Below are 17515 nucleotides of genomic sequence, written 5' to 3'. Positions count from 1 at the left end.
AACTGTAGGCGGAAGCGCCGCTGGTGCTGCCGCGCCGCGTGGCGTATCTATTGATTCGCAGCGGAATCTTATCCTTGGCATCAGCGACTGCCGGAAAAGTAACGGCTGGGCTGGTTGAAGTGCAATTGGAGGACCCAACACGACGTCGACAAAAACCGTCCTCCCAGCTTTACGTCGGCGGTGTCACAGCTGGCGAGCTCAAATCAACCCTGGGGAAAGGGGGTGCCTTCGCGCGCGCTGCGCCAGGAGAACATGCTGCGTCGCGCACTGCAACAACAATGCAATTGCAAGTTGCAACACCGAGAAAAGCCTAAATGTCAACCACAAAAAGCCAGCAATAGAAAGATCGCGCAACAACTGCAATAGGGCCTCGACCCGCGATATCTTTCTCGGCTGCGCGGCGGTCGTTACGCGGGAATCCGTAGATTCGCGCTTTTCAAGTTCGATATCGGCCGCTTCCGATTGGGCGGTGAATATCCTTCTATGTCGCATAGGAGAATTCAATACGGACCAAGTCGCCTCTTACAATTCCCAAGTAAGACACTGACACATCCGAATAGATCAACCGCCGAGTTGCAGTCTCGTTGCAGACATCGCCATTCTGTTGTTTCCGTCGAAGTCAGCACCCCCTGTAAGTATCCGCTGCTGCCTCGCGCACCCGCAGCCCGCACATCTGCCCTGCCATGTCCCCAACCGCTGACACCTCGCCCGCGCCGTCGCGCGTCCTGGAGGAAACGGACTGGAAGCTGCAACGTAAGCTCAAGCACCACCAGCGCGACGCTGGCCGCCGTTCGGCTGAAAGCCGTGCCGAGCCGCGTTTCAAGCATCACACGCATCACCAGCACCGCGCCAACGTCATGCGGCTTGAAAAAGAGGCGTGGCTGCATACGACCACCAAGAGCGCACGTCGCAATATCCCCGAGCATGTGCGGCACTCGCCAACGACAAGCGGCATGCGGGGAGCTCATGCGTCTCAACTGAGCCGTTCGGCGTCCGCAACCTCGTGGCCACCGGGAATGGCGGCAACCGAGGAGCTGGCTGAGGCTATGGACTCACTGTCGCTTGCGTCGTCAGCGCCGTCGACAGCGTACGCCGAAAGACAGGACGAACAGAGACGAGAGGCGCGCCCCATGACGCTATTTGAGAGCGCACGCATCTTCAATGAGTCGGGTCAGTTGCTCAGCCACGACAACTTTGACGAGCTGGGATCGTCCCCTGAAATGATCGCTGAGGGCACACCCAAGCGCAAGATCAAGCGTCGCGTAGGACGTCGCAAACACGAGACCAAACGCGTCAACGCAGTTGATACTCTCAACACTGACCAAGTAGTGCTGGAGCTCATGTGTCTGCTGTTCCCCGACATAGAGGTGACGCAGGAGCTGAACGTGCTATTACTGGGTAGTACCCACCACGAGGACGTTTTCCACTTCGACGAGGACGACATTGTCGACATTCCAGCAGCTACCAAGCCGAAAAGCGGCGTTCTGGACATTGATCTACTCAAGTTTCAGGCCGCGCTTACAACTATGCTCTTCAGCTCGGATTACTCGGTACAGGAGATGCCAGCGCGCGGAACGTCTGCGGAAAATCTACAGGAAATGTTTTTAACGCCACAATGGATCGCTCACGAGATGCTGGCCATGCTCAAGCTGGACGTCCTCGCTCAGTACGACCGCTTCGCTGTCATGAACGTGATTTTTCGCACTATCCCAGACAAACGACCGTGTATTCTAACCGCAGCAGCATCGGCTTCGCTGGCGATCTTCCAGCACCAGGGTCTGTCGGACATTTCGCCGCGCGATACCGACAAGGACCTCGTCACTGTCAAAGGCATAATTGCATTTTTGAACGCAGCAATGGATGTCATTGAACGGGATGCTCGATACAACGCCGACGTTTTCGGCAACAGTGAATATGAGATCCGTGAGGCCATCGGTGCATTCTGTAACCAGATCATGCGCGCGATCCGGTTACTTGTCCGCAGCTCGCCTGGAGGCAGCGGGAACTCTGATTCCAATCGCAACCAGCTTGAGAAATACGCAGAATGCAGCGACTCTGCCGAGGCGACGACGTACCGTGCGATGGGTGAGCTGGTGAACCGGATGGCCGCATTCTCTCCTATGCACGGCGAAGAATTCCTACGTTGGATGCTACTCAAGTGGCCACAACGGAACGTGCAGCTGCAGTTATTCTTCGTACGGTTCACGGGGGGCTTGTTATCTCAGTTTATGCGGCTCGGTCTCATGTTCCCTGCCGACGTCGTGCACCGCGCCTTCACGCGCATCCAGACTTGTATTCAGTCGACGCACTTCCTCGTGGCGCAAGAGGCGTGTAACACGTGCGGAAACTTTCAGCTCATGAGCATGTACCTGTCGTGCGATCAGCCCCTGCGAGAGAAGATCGCGTCAGCGCTGCACGAGAACGCCACCTCCCACTGGAACAAGCGAATCCGTAAGATCTCCGACGAGTGTTTTGACATGCTGCTAGACCTGGCATGAACTCAAGGAGAGACAAAGAGCGGTCCCATATGAACAAAGCACATTAGAAAACCGTAGAAACATAAAATAACTCACAGGCCCAGAGCCTGTACAAACGCGCTAAGCGCAAAGTATGACCATAGCACAATAGAAAACACTACAGTACCGGTACCTTGAATGCTGTCATTCTCGCATTGTTTAGTGTTTGCCAGCATCGAACACGCGCAACGATAAAGCCTTGAAGATAAAATAATTTTTAAAAATCGCTGAGCAGCAGCTTCAACTTGCAGCCCCAACACACGGATCTCATGCGTCCCAAAAATGCGTGCATTTAGCGACACTGCTGAAAGAGAGGTGAACTTAACGCTACCGGTGAGATCAATCACCTTGCGCAGAGGAATGTTTTACTTTACCATAGTTGAGACGTACGTACACGTGTACATGCCCTTTGCTTTTGTATCAGTATGCTACTGGCAGTAGCCTTGGTAGCAGAATTAACTTCGCAGCTCCATTTCTCGTGACGCGTCAAGCGAGTCGACAAAACTGTCCAACCGCTTTGTCGGCTCGTAAAGTGTAATTTTCCGACGATCTTGTTGACTGGCGGCCAGGCAGCATGAGCGATGATGCTGCGACTCACTCTCGACTGGTGAGTCCCCCATGGCGACGTTAAACTGTACACGACGTTGTTGCTGCTGCCACGCTGTCGTGTCACGAACAGAGCTCCATTGCCACTTCGACGCAGCGGACGCTGCCATTTTAAACGGTCCCTAAACGCTGACAGGCTGTCAGTGACAGCGGCGACGACGTTAGCGTCTTCATGTTGAATCTTCATGCCGTGTTCGCGATCGTGGCGTTGAAGTTGCTATGATTCGAGCGCCGTAAAAACCGATCGGGATCCGTAAAAAGGGTTTGTAAAAACAATTTTAGAAATCCCCTGTCAAAACGAGTACAGATTCAGTCATCTTGAGTGCATCATATCAGCTTTGAAAAACAAAAAGAGAAAGATTATACACCAGCTATATTAAACGCGAAAGAGCTGAAAACAACAAATAATAGGTTGAGCACTATTTACGCATCCAATTTGACGGGCCGAGGTTTTTGAGCTCGCCTTTATCTCTCTTTCTCGGCAGAGTAGCGATCACATCAGTGCCAGGCTCGACTAGCTGTCTGTGCGTCTTCTCGAGACAGGCAGGCAGGCGGACAGGCCAGTTGGTGGACGGTCGACGTAGCTGGTCGACCCGCAGCAGGAGACAGCGCCACCGACGATCGAAGTAGAGCTCTACCACTCGTGATAGACCCCAGAGATCATTTAGCGCTCGCGCTTCAACCAGCAGATTCAATACGCAAAAGCCACAACAAGAGCGCAGAGGGAACGGCTACCGACTGGAGAGAATCCGGCGTGACGCTCCAAGCTGCGGTGTTCTGGGCAGAGACGCAGGATGCACCAGGACAATAGGAGGCAGGAACAGATCCGCAGGATGTGCAGGCGAGGCAGGATATCCAGCAGATTTAGGAGGTGGATGATCTGCATTTCTGCCTTTTGGATCGCAGCAGCGATGCCATCGCTTGGGGTCGACGCATTGGTGCAGCAGACGCAGGTTATCGCGAGATGTCTCGGTTGGGCCAATAACACATGCGCCTTCGCTCCTGTGGAACCTGTGCACTTTTCAGGACTCGATCTCGCCCACCAAACAGTGTGCAAGGTACTGACTGCTTGGCTGGTGACATTGTTTTCATTGTTTAAATGTGAGTTTCTGTTCGTTTCGTGGAACTGCAGGCAGATTTGGCTGTCGCGGTCAAGCAGATTGACTGGGAATCTCCTGCTGGTGGACGGGGAGCTGTGGATAGTTTGCAAGTCAATGGCTTGGAGTTGCTGCAGGCACCTGTGCACCCGTCGCAGGCGTATATGATGGCAAACTACCCTCACTGCAATGATATGTTTAACCTTTTCCCGCCCTGGGGAAATGGTATCATTGGTCCAGAAGGACGCAAGTCCATTATCCCGCAGATCACCAGTGCCGACCTGCTGATTTCGATACACTTTAGCTGGAATGGACCTCATGAAGTTAACCCCGTCTGCTCCATGGTTGGCGTGTCTATTGCTGGCTACGCGGTGATCACTATTTATCTCGAGGCGCAAGATGATTCAGGTGCAAGCAGCTGTGGCTAGACGAGACATGTCTGTTTGGGTAATGCTAACTGTGTGGGCCATGTACAGATTGTCCTGGTTGGGATGGCGCCTCGCTTACTGCTTGCTTCGGCAACGGCAAATGCGGCTGTGCGGCAAACGATTTGACCCCACGGACGTGTTCATGCGTGTACGAACTACTATATAACTTGATGTTTCTTAGAAGGTAAGGGAGTCTGACTACTTTGGTTATGAAAACTTGCAGGAATGGATACGCCGCCCCTGATTGCCGAGATTGCGCCAGCGGATTCTATGGTAAACATTGCAAGCGAACCTGTGAGCCGTGCCTCAACGACGGCCACTGTGATTCGGGTTTGACGGGCACTGGGAAATGCGTTTGCCCCGAAGGTTTCGACCCTGATACCCGCTGTGCGACGTGTTTGCCGGGCTTTTATGGAGCTAAGTGTAAGCGGTGTCCAGATTGTAATTTCCCTCATGGAAATTGTGACGACGGCTTGATGGGAAGCGGCCGGTGTTCATGTGCGGTGGGCTTTGACGCAGACAATAACTGCATGGAATGTATGAGCTCGTTCTTCGGGTCAACTTGCCAGCCGTGTAAACCATGCGATGGTGGTAAGTGCAACTACGGGCTTCTTGGCGATGGCGAATGCGTGTGCTCCGAAGGTTTTTCATCGAAATCGCGATGTCTCGAGTGCGAAAAGGGCTTCTATGGCCCGTCATGTACACCATGCCGCACATGTAACAACCACGGCCGCTGTAACGATTCAAGCTCTGGTGACGGAACGTGCATTTGTGATGAAGGCTACACACCTGAAAGCCGTTGTTCCCTTTGTGACGAAGGCTGGGACTTTAACCCCATGACGATGTCGTGTCAGTGTGCACCGCAACACTTCGGAGCCCACTGCCGGTCCTGTCCAATCTGTGCTCCACACGGACACTGTAACTCGGGAGTGGATGGCGACGGACGATGCATTTGTGACATTGGATGGTCCGATTCGAACAACTGCGTGGGCTGTATGAATGGTTACTACGGCGAGACTTGCGTGGCGTGTCGTAAATGTGGTGAGGGACGTTGTGACGATGGACTGCACGGCTCAGGCAAGTGTAATTGCCACCGTGGCTGGAATTCTCTCACTGACTGCTACGACTGCGAGGAAGGCTACTTCGGAGAAGATTGCCAATCCTGTCCTCGCGACTGCGGACATGGCACTTGCTCCAGTGGACTGAACGGGACGGGAGAATGCATGTGTTATGCGGGTTGGAGACTCGAAGGGAAGATGCCGTGCACCACTTGCGCTGATGGGTACATCGGTCCAACTTGCCAGTTGTGTCCTGGTTACTTGGAAAGCGAAGTGGCTTGCAATGGGCATGGCCAATGCGTCATGTCTGGCACTGAAGCTGTATGCCACTGCGATGCACGTTATGGAGGGGATGGCTGTGAGTCGTACGATTTCCCGTTTGTAATGGTGGCCATTCTGGGCACTATTGCGCTGTCGACGCTGGGTTTCTGCATGTGCACTATGCGTCGCTTAGCTCGCCAGCCTCACGCATTGCAGGGCCCGTTCCTGAACCGTGGGCACAGTTTCTCGCAATCTGAGTACGTGGAAATCTCCGACATGGCAGATCTCGAGTACTTCGTGTCCAATGACAGCCGGGATTGGCTTATCCCATTCGATTCGCTTTCTTTACAGTGCGAGGTGGGCAACGGAACTTCAGGTCAAGTGTTCCGTAGCTTGTTACACAGTGGCGGAGGTAGCTCGGTGGTAGCCGTCAAGCGGTTGTACAGTCCCGTTACGGGCCAAGAGTATTTTCAGAGCTTCTTTCGCCGTGAAGTCAGCATTTTGAGTCGCTTGCATCACCCGAATGTCGTGCGGTTCTACGGTGTGAGCTACTACAATCGCGTGCTGTACATTGTGACGGACTTTTGCCCGAAATCACTCAGTGGACTGATAGAGAACCCAGCAGCCAAAGGGCCTCTGGAGGAGGCTGTCTTCATGAAGGTGATCAACCAGATCGTTAGCGGCATGGGCTTTCTACACAGCCGCAACGTGGTACATCGTGACCTGAAGCCAGCCAACGTCCTCATTTCGGAGACAGACGACGTCAATATCTGCGACTTTGGTCTTTCTCGCCTCATCGAGCCTGATGCCACGACCATGACTGCTGAGGTTGGCACGCCAAGTTACATGGCACCGGAAATGGCAACAATGGGCGGCATCCAATGCTCCACGAAGGGTGACGTGTACTCATTCGGCATCCTGCTGTACTCCACTTGGTCCCGCAGTAAACCTTACGGCGACCAAGGCATGAACCCATTCCAACTAGTATGTTCGCAGTAGTGTGTCTGTCTTTGTCAAAGTGAAAAGCTCACGACTCTTTTGTGTCTTCTTGCAGATGACGGCAGTGGTAAATGGACTTCGTCCAGTGATTCCAATCAGCTGTCCGCCGGCACTGGCGCGCCTCATGCGGTCGTGCTGGCATCAAAACCCGGATATGCGTCCGTCATTTCCGGAGATCAGCCAGATCCTGAAGGACCAGTGGTTATTGTCCATGTATACAGAGGAGGAAGAGTACTACTACCCGGAATCTCCCGGGCGCGTCCAGCTTATGTCGGCTTCCTCGTCCGTGTCCACGATCCCCACCGGAGGTATTGGCCACGGCCGCGGCAGTAAGGAGAACGTTAACGCCATGTCGTCGTTCGCGTCGCCTCGCCATGGCGATGGGTATGGGACCTACCAGACAGCAGAAGAAGATGTAGACCCTCGAGAAAACGATCGGCTTTTGGATGAAGAAAAGCGGCCACGATAGATTCTTACGACGACTAAATAGACTTGTGAACCACAGCAGACCGGATAGCGTTGTTCCTACCGAAACAGACGCCGCATATTACGTCCGCGGGCCAGTGGTCGACGTTTGTAGTACTTGCGGTGTGCCTCACGAAGGTGACGCGGACGGATCGGGCCTGTCTCGCCGTTCTTCTCCATAATCCGTCGTGCCTCAGCGGTGATCTCCCCGACGAAGACCTTGGTCATACCGGACATGACAATGGCCATCACGTTTGTTACATTGGGATCCTTTTTGTCTGAGGCCGAGCACTCGTGGATCGCCTGTGCCATACACTGCAGCAATACAAACCGTCAGCCAGAATATGACTCTACTACTGTTGGAGATTCATCTTGTTACCCGTTTGATGGCCCCACGCTCAAAGTGCGAACGACGAAACTGCTCGTGACGTCGGGCCTCCGCCTCGGGTAGACTCTCCATCAGGCGCAGCATGGAAGCGCTGTCCGAGAGCTCTATCTTGTCTTCATCGCTGTCGATATCTTCCATCTCCTCATCTTCTTCGTCGTCTCCTTCATCAGCAGTGCTCTCCTGGGGATCATCGTCGGTTGTGTCCCCGTGCCCGTGCCGCGCCATGAGCGTCTTTCCCTCATCTTCGTCGTCAGTTTCCTGCGACGCACTAGGAGCCGCCATGTCCGCGCCAGCGTGGCCCACAGTATCTTGCAATCTATTAGCGTCACCAACGCTGGACAGCCCTGTCAGGGAGCCTGCTGGGGTGCCGGAGCTTGCCCTGTCGGCCGTGTTCATAGCGGATTAAATCCATGATGTCGTGTACACCTATTTGGAGTGGTACACAGAAAACGTCGTTGAAGTGTTCGTCATGTTCACCCCCCCCCAGCGGTAAGTGCTGCTGCAGATCTGCACATGCCACGTTTGGGGTCATCGCCCTGTGGCTCTTATCGATCACTTCAACTGTAGCTTAGAAAATGCCTGAAAGTCGTTGCTGAATGGCTCGCATTAGTATAACCGCATTATCGGACGATGAGCCTGTGCTTACAAAGTACTTCGAAGTAGTACTTTGGTTCTCATTCAACGAGTCGCTGAGCCTTGAACTTGAGGTGCTTGACTGTGTCGTGCAACTGAATGAGGTCATGCACCTTGCCTAAGACCAAACCAGAGATTGAACGACTATTGTCTCGAATATTCGTTTCGAGAACTATGCAACTGAGGCTGAGTTTGGACATTCTGGAATTATATCAAAGTACATGTAACGTTATGCTCGTTCGACGTTTCCGAACTATCACCCCTTGAAGCAGATACTTGATTCAGATAATTTCATGAATATGTCGATGCCATTTGTGAACAAGCCCAAATTTGAAGGGGCGAATAAGTTGCCACGGCTTCACAGATGTGACTTACCGTAGCGTCTCCCTGACAGGGAGCCCCTGCTACTGCAGCATCTCACCGAGATCCAAAATGCCCCCAAGGATGCGAAGCAAGAGTTCACGACCAGACGTCGCCATCGAAAAATGAAGTGATTCAGGTTGCAGCATGCCGCAATTCTATCAGCGAACTGGCCTTAAGAATCAGCTTCAGAGACGACCACTGTCCGCGAGATTGTCTTGACGGTGCTGTCGCCGATGACTCTCTGGTTGTTTAGCCGGATGCGTTGCAAGTGAAAGCTGTCGTACTTCGTAGCCGATTCGGTCACGCTCTCGCCGGGGGCGACATACCGCAGCGTCACCGCGAATTATTTAAAAGTGCAACCACACTTTGTGGCACGAGTCAACCCAGCAAGCTCACCTTTTAAATCTCTGCCACGATAAAAGAAGACTAGCGAATTTGCTGCGTCCGCCGCCGCAAAAAGCTACCGAGGGGTCCCGTAGAGTAATTTTAAGGCGTCGTTGTAGTTGTTGTACGACCATCCGACCGCAGGTGGTTGTGCAACCTCACAATACCAAGTGTCGTGTATCATTGACTGCTTTATGTTAGCTTTACGTTAGCTCAATCCTTGTGGACTTTTGCTGTTCAACTGCTGCAGTGAACAAGCATTTTTACCTTTTGACTGTTGACGCACATGCATTTTTATTTTGTAACAATGTCGTGTCATGATCCAATTGTTCAGCCAGTTTCTCAGGCTTGCTTTCCATCAGCATTCGCGTCGCGGTCTTTAGGGCTATCTAGCGAACCGTGCGAGCTGGCAGTGCATCGCTTACTGCTTTCGTTCAGCTCACGCTGCTCTTTACGCATTTCGTACTCTAGGAGACCTTGCATTATGTGCTGGCGGTGCTTCTCGATCTCTACCATGCGCGCCAAGGCCACTTCCTCGTTGCGACGCATCTCCGTCGCTTCCAGCGCGATCGCCGCGGCAGCGGCAAGTATGGACTCTGCTGTTGTCGCATCTGATGTTGCCTGTAGCTGACCAAGGAGCTGCGCTAGTTTGTCAGAGAGTTTGTTGACAGCTTTGGCCAATTCCGGGTCGTGGACACGCACTGGGTTATGATCGGTGCCTGCGTAAGGATTTAAGTCAGCTAATAATATATCACTTGAGCATCAAGAGTGTTTGAGCTGAAGAGCTTACCTGCACCGACTCCCAAGGAAAATGAGTTTTGTCGGCGGTTAGTCCGCTTTTCTTTGGATACTGTCAAGGTGTCGCTCAAGTTTTCTGTGGCGGCGGCCACTGCTAGTGCGTCCAATGCCTCATGCCTAGGCTGGCACAATGCTGAAGATGCCGACGACAATGTCACCGGTGCAGAAAGAGATGGATGCGACGCAGTCGAAAACCTCATTTTTTTCGCGGTGGAGGCCGGGTAAATGCCACGCAACCGCTCGCAGTGCTCTTTATGAGCTGCCTCGCTCGCAGCCTGCAAACGATCGACTCTCTCGTGGAAAGTCTGCTCGGCCACTTTTGCCGCCCGCTTTTCCTCGATTAACTTCGCGAAGCTCCCCGGATCCAGTGAAACGCCATCGATACCCATCAAACGCGCGATGGAGGCACGAATCCGAGTACTCCAGTTCCTGTCTCCTCCAATTCTGCTAGATGCTGCTGCTGCAACAGAAGAAGGAGCGGGGCGTTCGTCATGGATCGCTCCTTGCGACACTGTCGGCATGACTTCCATCTGAAAGACAGTAACGTCACGTTAAAACCACCAGCGGAGGTTTTGCCCCCAGCAGAGCTCAATTAACTTTCTCCCACCGACCTGGTTGTTCCGCAAGTGCAAGTGACGGTAAGGGCGCTGCGCATCATCCGAAGTAGCGAGTGGTGGCTGCTGTTCGGGATCTGCATTAAAAGCACAAGACACGTCTGTGGTCATCGACCTGCTACTCTTATCGATCGTGGACTACTGCTGGGAAATGCCCGTAGTCTCTAATGAAGCTTTAATCCAGACTCTTACCGCTTTTCTTAGCCTCATTCCGCCACATTATCGCGGGAATGAGGGTGCTTTGTATCGGTTTGGCTGTGTTTTAAAACACAACTATGAGAGAAAGAGTGCGCGCGCGAGAGCCTGTCAGCACACAATTGAAGCTGTGTGCGAGACGAAACGATACAAAACGAATAAAACCAGGCGAAGCTGAACGAATTCCTGACCAGCAACACATGCAAAAAGGCTAATGAGGGGGGGGGGGCTATAAGTCAACTTATGGGCGCAACCACTCCTACTTGCAAACACTCCTGCAAATATCTGACCCAGTCGCTGTAACGGTTGTCAGGCAAATTACCAACCAACGAGCAGTTTGATGGCTGAAAAAAGATTCTAGACTGCTGAGCCAGAGCGGGACATTTACATTTCTCAGCGATTTATTTTGTGGCATCAGCACCCCGAGTCATCACAGCAGGAATCCTGCTGCAGGATCCTTAACACGAGCTCTCTAAGAGCCCTACAAAGCGCAGCCATCCTACAAAACTCGCTTGAACAGGTTGAAACCCATTTGCGGACGTGAATGAATGCAAGAAAAAAAAACAATTTACGAAAAGCAAACAGTTGGTGCTGATTAAACAAAACAGCCCGTTCACGGATCTGCATCCAAAAACGCTTATTGTGCTTTACCAGAAAATTGGTGTCCTAGAATGATCTATTGTGGCATCTTTAAATTTTTGTTTTGAGATTTAAACCACAATATCTGACCAAGTGATACGGCCACACAGTACTTCGTCTAGCGCGTCTACATAGTGATACTAATGAGTAAACATAGCACCCATTTCTAATATAATGCCTGTCCCGTGCGAATCTTGCACGGCAATCCCCAACATTATGTGCCGGAATTATTTTTCCATATTAAAGTCTCAGAACTTACAAATCAGAGAGCGTTTATACGTTTGTCAGGATTGCTCTCTGGATTTTTTACAGGTATCCAGAGAGAATCAGATTACGGTTATAATATATACCCTTTCGTAATAAATAGCTATTTTAAGTGTTTTAGAAGTAATCCCGACGATTGAATACACCATGTACCAGAACATGTTGTGTAATAGATACCCTCATTTAATTTTATATATCTGTGCATTTGAGTCATCCATCAGCAAATTTGGCGTAAAAATCTTGGCGATTTTACCAGTACAGAATGATCCTCGTCTCGCAAAGAAAGCGCTTTTAAGAAAATATCGCACACATTTTGTCGTAGTAAAAGCTTAAGTGTGCACATTTTGAAAGGAGTGAGAAATTTGTTTAAAAAACACACTTTGTTCTAATAAAAATGATTTTCCCAATTTCCGAAGTTCCGGGATTGGTTGAAAAGCTGCATATCTGGCAAATCATGGCCAGCTGGAATAGCGTGGCTGAGGAACTATTGCGCACGACTTCCAGCCTCGACGCCGACGTGCGTTTCCGGTCACTAGTGCTGCAGCAACAATGCAATAATCTCCAGGCTATTTACGAGAACATTTATGACCTCGAAACGTCGCTCGTCGAGAAGACAACTGCGCAGCAAGAGGAGACACTGGAAGTGGAACGGTCGATCCAGGACGCCATCCGACGCGCGCGTCAAGTCCGAGCGGAACTCGTGCCGAAAGGCGACACCGGTGATAGTTGTAGTGATGAAGAGCATACCGAATCGCTGGATGCCGATGATAAGAAGCTGCAGAACATTATGGCCGTTGCGAAAGCGACGCGAACGACCCGGAGTTCTGAGAGGTTAGAACGTAAGCTGGAGCCCCTGCCCAAAGCTCGACTGGTGTACCCACGCAAATTAAAGGCGCTGGAAACACAGTTGCAGGAGTTGCAATTGAAGGAAAAAGAGGCCTCAAGTCGCTATGCGTTTTGCTGTAAGATGAGTGAGTATGTGTCTTTGAGCTCTCAAAGAAGGCAGCTCATTCAACAGCAACAGCAGAAATTCGAGTCAGGTGGCAGAATGGACGTACCTGTTTCTCGAATTCAGGCATCATTCCCCAAGCAGGTAGCGAGACTACGACAGGGGTATCAAAGGTTGACGGACTTTGTGCTCAAGAAGATTGAGGTCGGCTCGCCCCACTTTCGACACGTGGCTGAAGCACCGACATTTTCGTCGGTGTTTCCGATCTACCACCGCTTGAAGCAGGTAGGGTCATGGATCCCTACAATAAACCCCTACAGTGTTGTAATCTAACGGTTATATGATGCGCTTCCAGGCGAAAATGCTGTTGCGGCTGCTAAATAGTGAGGCCAGAGCATTGCTAGAGCGATTGCCCGCTTCTCCACCGAAGCTCTCGACTGCTACAGTAGCTCACCGAGAAGCAATGCTTTCAAGGATACGCAGGAAGATTTCGCTGCCAGAAGATGAAGCGCTACAAGCAGCAGCCAAGAAGCCTCAGTCAAAACTCCATGCAGACCAAGAGCTCCTAGAGAAGCTGCAGCTCGCATGGGCTGCGCGCGTATCGTCAGGATCAGCAACCGACAAAATTGAAGGCATCCACTCCAACGACATATACTCGACTAGCGTGCGGGAGGTTGTCCTGACAGAGCTGTCGAACGTTGTGCTGTGGTCGTTCAAAACCTGTTTCGCCGATACAGCTGAGCAGCCAGATGCGTCGCAAGTGGAAGCTGTTATGCGCCTCGTTCGGCTTGTCGACTCGGTAGCGCTCTCGCAGGGACGAGCATACCGCAGCGTCGTCACCCCGCGTTTACCAGCGTAAGCGGATCTACACGGTTTTGGATGATATTGGCTTCCCTGGAGAGAGAATCCACTTAAGTACGTAAAACGACCACTTAAGTACGATCTGAGAAATTTGTATTCGAGTGACTCACTGAACAGGACCAAAATGGTCGGAATTCACAATGCCGACGTCATGACTATAAATCCACTTACAAAAAACAAGTAAAACATTTTGGTACGAGGCAAGGCATTCCCCAATTGCGAGCGTCTCACAGACTAGTCAGACGCCAGGACTCTGTTGCTAGTCGCAGGATGCAGCGCAGGCCTCCGATGAACAAGAAGCGAAGTCTGGAGGATCTACAGCGCGCTTTGCGGGAGGAGGCGGAGTGGAAGGACTCGAATCGTTTTGCGCAGTTTGTGGCCAACGTTGTAGGCGGTATTATCGTGGTATTAGGTCTGGGCAGCTACCTGGTCGATGCGCTGTTTGCACGGCTTGCCGATGCTCCCGCACATCTTGACGAGCATTTGCATTATTGCCGGAACGTGGTGGTGGATCTGCTGAACGAGGCGCTTGTGGAGTTCTGGACGGTGATAAATAGCCTTCGACACCTCAAACGCGAGGATTTATCAGACCCGCAGGTTGTGGCGCGGCCCTTGGCAGTCGTTGCTGTTATTGCGACTATCGTCTTACTAGTACGCAAATATAAATGGGTCGGCTGGTTCTGCGGCTTGCAAGTGGTGATCATCTTGCAGTGGATCGTGGCGCTGTATCAGATGGCGCGTATCGTGCTCTCTTTGTCGCTGTATGTCACCGTGAAGGTGATCAAACAGATCCTCTTTATTGTGAAAAGTGTATATGTTGGGCTCTTCGGCGTACGCGATAAGCAGGCCGAAAGACTTCGCCGACTCATGAAAACCACCAAAAGCTACCGCGAATGGAAGCAGATGGCGCAATATCTCGACGTGCTGGAAGGGAAGGACAACTGGAAGACTACGATTCATGCTCAAGACACAGAGCACTGCGATTTTGTACAGATGCGTCACAACGTAGAGACGCTGACTCGAGCTCTTGACGGGGGTGAGAACATCAATGTGGACGAACTCCGATATATCGTGGCTTCGGTAGTTATGCGTGACGAATTGGGCGTAGACTCACCAAGTCTCCATTTGGAATGCAACTCCGGGACGAAGACGGCAATTACCAAGTATAACGCACTGGTGATTCGCGCTTTGGACACACTGGCTGGGATGAGTGATGAAAAGTTTCCTCACGCGGAGAAAGTCCGCTTCTTTAGGCGAATGAAACAGTCTTTTGGCTCGACGGCACTGTGTTTGAGTGGTGGCGGGTCCATCGCCATGTACCACATGGGCGTCATACGTGCTCTTCTGGATGCGAATGTGCTACCGAATGTCATTTCAGGGTCCTCCGGTGGCTCTATTACGGCAGCTTTTACTGCGTGCAGGACGAACCAAGAATTGCTGAATAATGTCCTGGTCAGCGACATTTCGACACGTTATTTCTCGCTGGGTATTCGCTGGTTTCCGCCGCTTTTGGAGCAACTTGCGCACTGCGTAAAGACGGGCTTTCTCGTGGCCTCATCGGACTTCGAGCGCACTACGGAGCACTACTACAGTGAACCTATGAATGCCGAGGACAAAACTATGTATTATACGTTCCAAGACGCCTTCTTGAAGACTGGTCGTCATGTATGTATCACCGTGTCAGCGTCCGATATTACGGGCCATAAAGGGCCAAAAAAGCTCTTGTTGAGTCATATTAACACTCCGCACGTGCTCCTGTGGAGCGCTGTCGCTGTGTCCTGCTCGCTTCCTGGCATTATGAAGGGAAAACAGCTTATGGCGAAAGATTTCCAGGGCAATATCGTTCCGTACGCGGTCCTGAATAAAGAGTGGGTGGATGGCAGCATTCAACACGATTTGCCCATGGAAACAATGGCTAGTGGCTTCGACGTGACCAATTTCATCGTTTCACAAGTGAATCCTCACGTGGTACCCTTCGTCAGTGACGAAATCGACAAACCAAGCAACACTAAGAGCATTTTCTACAAGCTCGAGAGTGTAATTGCAGGGGACGTGCGCCACCGACTGAAAATGCTCGCATTCCTGGGTCTCTTCCCAAAGATCTACGGTCATCAGTTTAGCTCGTACTTCAAGCAAAACTTTTCAGGAAATGTGACGATCATCCCCGACTTTCGCTTCCTGGAATCCATCGGCATCAAGGCCATTTTAAACCCAACTGTGCAAGATATGACACATTACATCGAAGGCGGCCAGCGTGCAGTGTGGCCTAAATTGGCGTACATTCGTCACCTTTGTAGTATCGAGAAGTGTCTCGATCACCATCTCGAGCAAATGCTTGGTGCCTCTGCCTACTCATACAAGAACTGGCTGCATCCGAGTGCCTCTGGGGATACAGAAGTCGCGAAGAAGTCGACAAAGACTGACTAGACCTAGTATGTACTAGTAAAACGTGATTCATAAAGCTGTAGACACTACTGTGAGCTATTATTCGTTCCGGTTACCGGATTACTGCCACGAGTAGAAACCCATAAGCAATATCCAGGACACAATCCGTGACACGTGACTGGAGAGCAAACAGATAATACTTCGAAGTATGTCGTAATCGAGTTAGTGATCGTGTTTACTACAGGAACTCGAGTTGTGCCTCGTTACACTCGTTGGTCTCACTTTCCTTTTGACGTTGCAGCTACATCCAGCTCAAACACACTATCACAATGTGTGTCCTTCTTCTCATTCCAGTGGTGCGCTGCCTTTGTCGTCGTCGTAACAAAAGCCAGGAGGACATGGACGGCGACAACTACGAACTTGGTCGTGACGGACGTGAAGCTATTACTACTACACGAGCTGCCTCGCCTCGTATCCAAGTCCAGTCAGCCCAACCAGCACAAGAACCAAGCATTTCGAGAGCAGTACGAAGTGCTACGTAAAAACACACACAAGAAAGGAAGATGTCATTCGTTCAATAAAAAGCCGATCAACAATCATTGGACAATCCCTTTTCTTTTGAGCTGTAAGTGTATTGACACTGTCAATATGACAGAGTTGACCTTGAGAATACAGGCAATCAACTTCAAAACTAATGTTCACGATCATTTCGCAGCGCAAATTTGCTACAGTATAATCTTACGCTCTTAGAGAGGAGGACAGTGTACATGTAATCATTTTACGCTTACTTTTCATTCAGTTGACTGGCAAAAACGTATGCTGAATCCGGTGACGATGCAACCACGATTATATTAGTTAAAAACGAAACTGCCGTAGTCATTCGATCAAAAGACGCAACAAAATCAACCAGGAGGAATACCGGTTGGTTGCATCCCGAGCAAATCGGCAGCTTCAAATAAATCTTGAAGTCTTTTTAGGACGAGTGTCATGTTTACAATATACATTAACGCACATATTCCTGAAATAACATTTTTATTTACCCCCCCCCCCGACGTATATATGCGAGACTTTCCCGCAATTGTAACATGTTGTATTATACAACATGTTAAAGACCGTAAAATGCACGCGGTTAGGCTCAAATTATGCGCAGAAGGAACGTAAATTTACACAGAATGAACAAACCGTACATAGACAGTAAGGGTAAGATACGTTTTGCGACCAGGCAGATGTTCTTTTTAATGAGTGACCACTCATTTTATTTCGTAAAACGACACGGAGGACGCAAGTGCTAATGGGAGCCCGGCGACAGACTCGCAGCGAGCATGATGCCTTCTTGGCAAGGCTGGACGGGAGGAGCATCGCAGAGAGAGCGCGGCTGAGCGCTGAGCACGAGGTGTATGTAAGGGGTGAGAGAGATGGACGCTGACTTCGGCCCTAATGCCCCGACTGACGAAGCAACACCCGCACCAGAACCGGCGACGGCAACGCCCGCACCAGAACTGCCGAGAACACACACTCCAGTTCTTAAGTTCGCACCTGCCATGGACCTTGGCTCCGACATTGCAAGCGACTCGGAGGATGGTGCTGTTTCTACACGCGACATCGAGTATGA

The 17515-nt window shown here is 51.2% G+C and overlaps 7 protein-coding genes across 7 annotated transcripts; 4 read left to right on the top strand and 3 right to left on the bottom strand.

Moving 5' to 3' along the window:
* Positions 1-612: 612 nt before the first annotated feature.
* On the top strand, positions 613-2499 carry PITG_03008 (uncharacterized protein; the record flags this gene model as incomplete). The annotated part of the gene is made up of 1 exon (XM_002906068.1): positions 613-2499. One exon carries the CDS (start codon positions 684-686, stop codon positions 2496-2498), a length of 1815 nt encoding a protein of 604 aa, XP_002906114.1.
* A 472-nt stretch (positions 2500-2971) lies between these two features.
* PITG_03007 (uncharacterized protein) lies at positions 2972-3232 on the bottom strand (the record flags this gene model as incomplete). Its single annotated transcript, XM_002906067.1, has 1 exon — positions 2972-3232. The coding sequence occupies one exon, from the start codon at positions 3230-3232 to the stop codon at positions 2972-2974; it is 261 nt and encodes an 86-aa protein (XP_002906113.1).
* Positions 3233-5533: 2301 nt separating this feature from the next.
* PITG_03006 (protein kinase) lies at positions 5534-7434 on the top strand (the record flags this gene model as incomplete). The annotated part of the gene is made up of 2 exons (XM_002906066.1): positions 5534-6950; positions 7021-7434. The coding sequence occupies 2 exons, from the start codon at positions 5643-5645 to the stop codon at positions 7432-7434; spliced, it is 1722 nt and encodes a 573-aa protein (XP_002906112.1).
* Positions 7431-8015, bottom strand: PITG_03005 (uncharacterized protein; the record flags this gene model as incomplete). Its single annotated transcript, XM_002906065.1, has 2 exons — positions 7431-7745; positions 7810-8015. The coding sequence occupies 2 exons, from the start codon at positions 7900-7902 to the stop codon at positions 7491-7493; spliced, it is 348 nt and encodes a 115-aa protein (XP_002906111.1).
* A 1525-nt stretch (positions 8016-9540) lies between these two features.
* Positions 9541-10881, bottom strand: PITG_03004 (uncharacterized protein; the record flags this gene model as incomplete). The annotated part of the gene is made up of 4 exons (XM_002906064.1): positions 9541-9917; positions 9989-10526; positions 10608-10687; positions 10803-10881. 4 exons carry the CDS (start codon positions 10828-10830, stop codon positions 9541-9543), a joined length of 1023 nt encoding a protein of 340 aa, XP_002906110.1.
* Positions 10882-12162: 1281 nt separating this feature from the next.
* On the top strand, positions 12163-13516 carry PITG_03003 (uncharacterized protein; the record flags this gene model as incomplete). Its single annotated transcript, XM_002906063.1, has 3 exons — positions 12163-12942; positions 13013-13255; positions 13331-13516. 3 exons carry the CDS (start codon positions 12163-12165, stop codon positions 13514-13516), a joined length of 1209 nt encoding a protein of 402 aa, XP_002906109.1.
* Positions 13517-13741: 225 nt separating this feature from the next.
* Positions 13742-15945, top strand: PITG_03002 (patatin-like phospholipase, putative; the record flags this gene model as incomplete). Its single annotated transcript, XM_002906062.1, has 1 exon — positions 13742-15945. The coding sequence occupies one exon, from the start codon at positions 13789-13791 to the stop codon at positions 15943-15945; it is 2157 nt and encodes a 718-aa protein (XP_002906108.1).
* Positions 15946-17515: the final 1570 nt, after the last annotated feature.

Source organism: Phytophthora infestans, genomic scaffold, assembly GCF_000142945.1.
Source record: "Phytophthora infestans T30-4 supercont1.4 genomic scaffold, whole genome shotgun sequence".
Lineage (NCBI taxonomy): Eukaryota > Oomycota > Peronosporomycetes > Peronosporales > Peronosporaceae > Phytophthora > Phytophthora infestans.
Note: the sequence above shows the minus strand (reverse complement) of the source record. Positions and strands in the feature narration are given on the sequence as shown.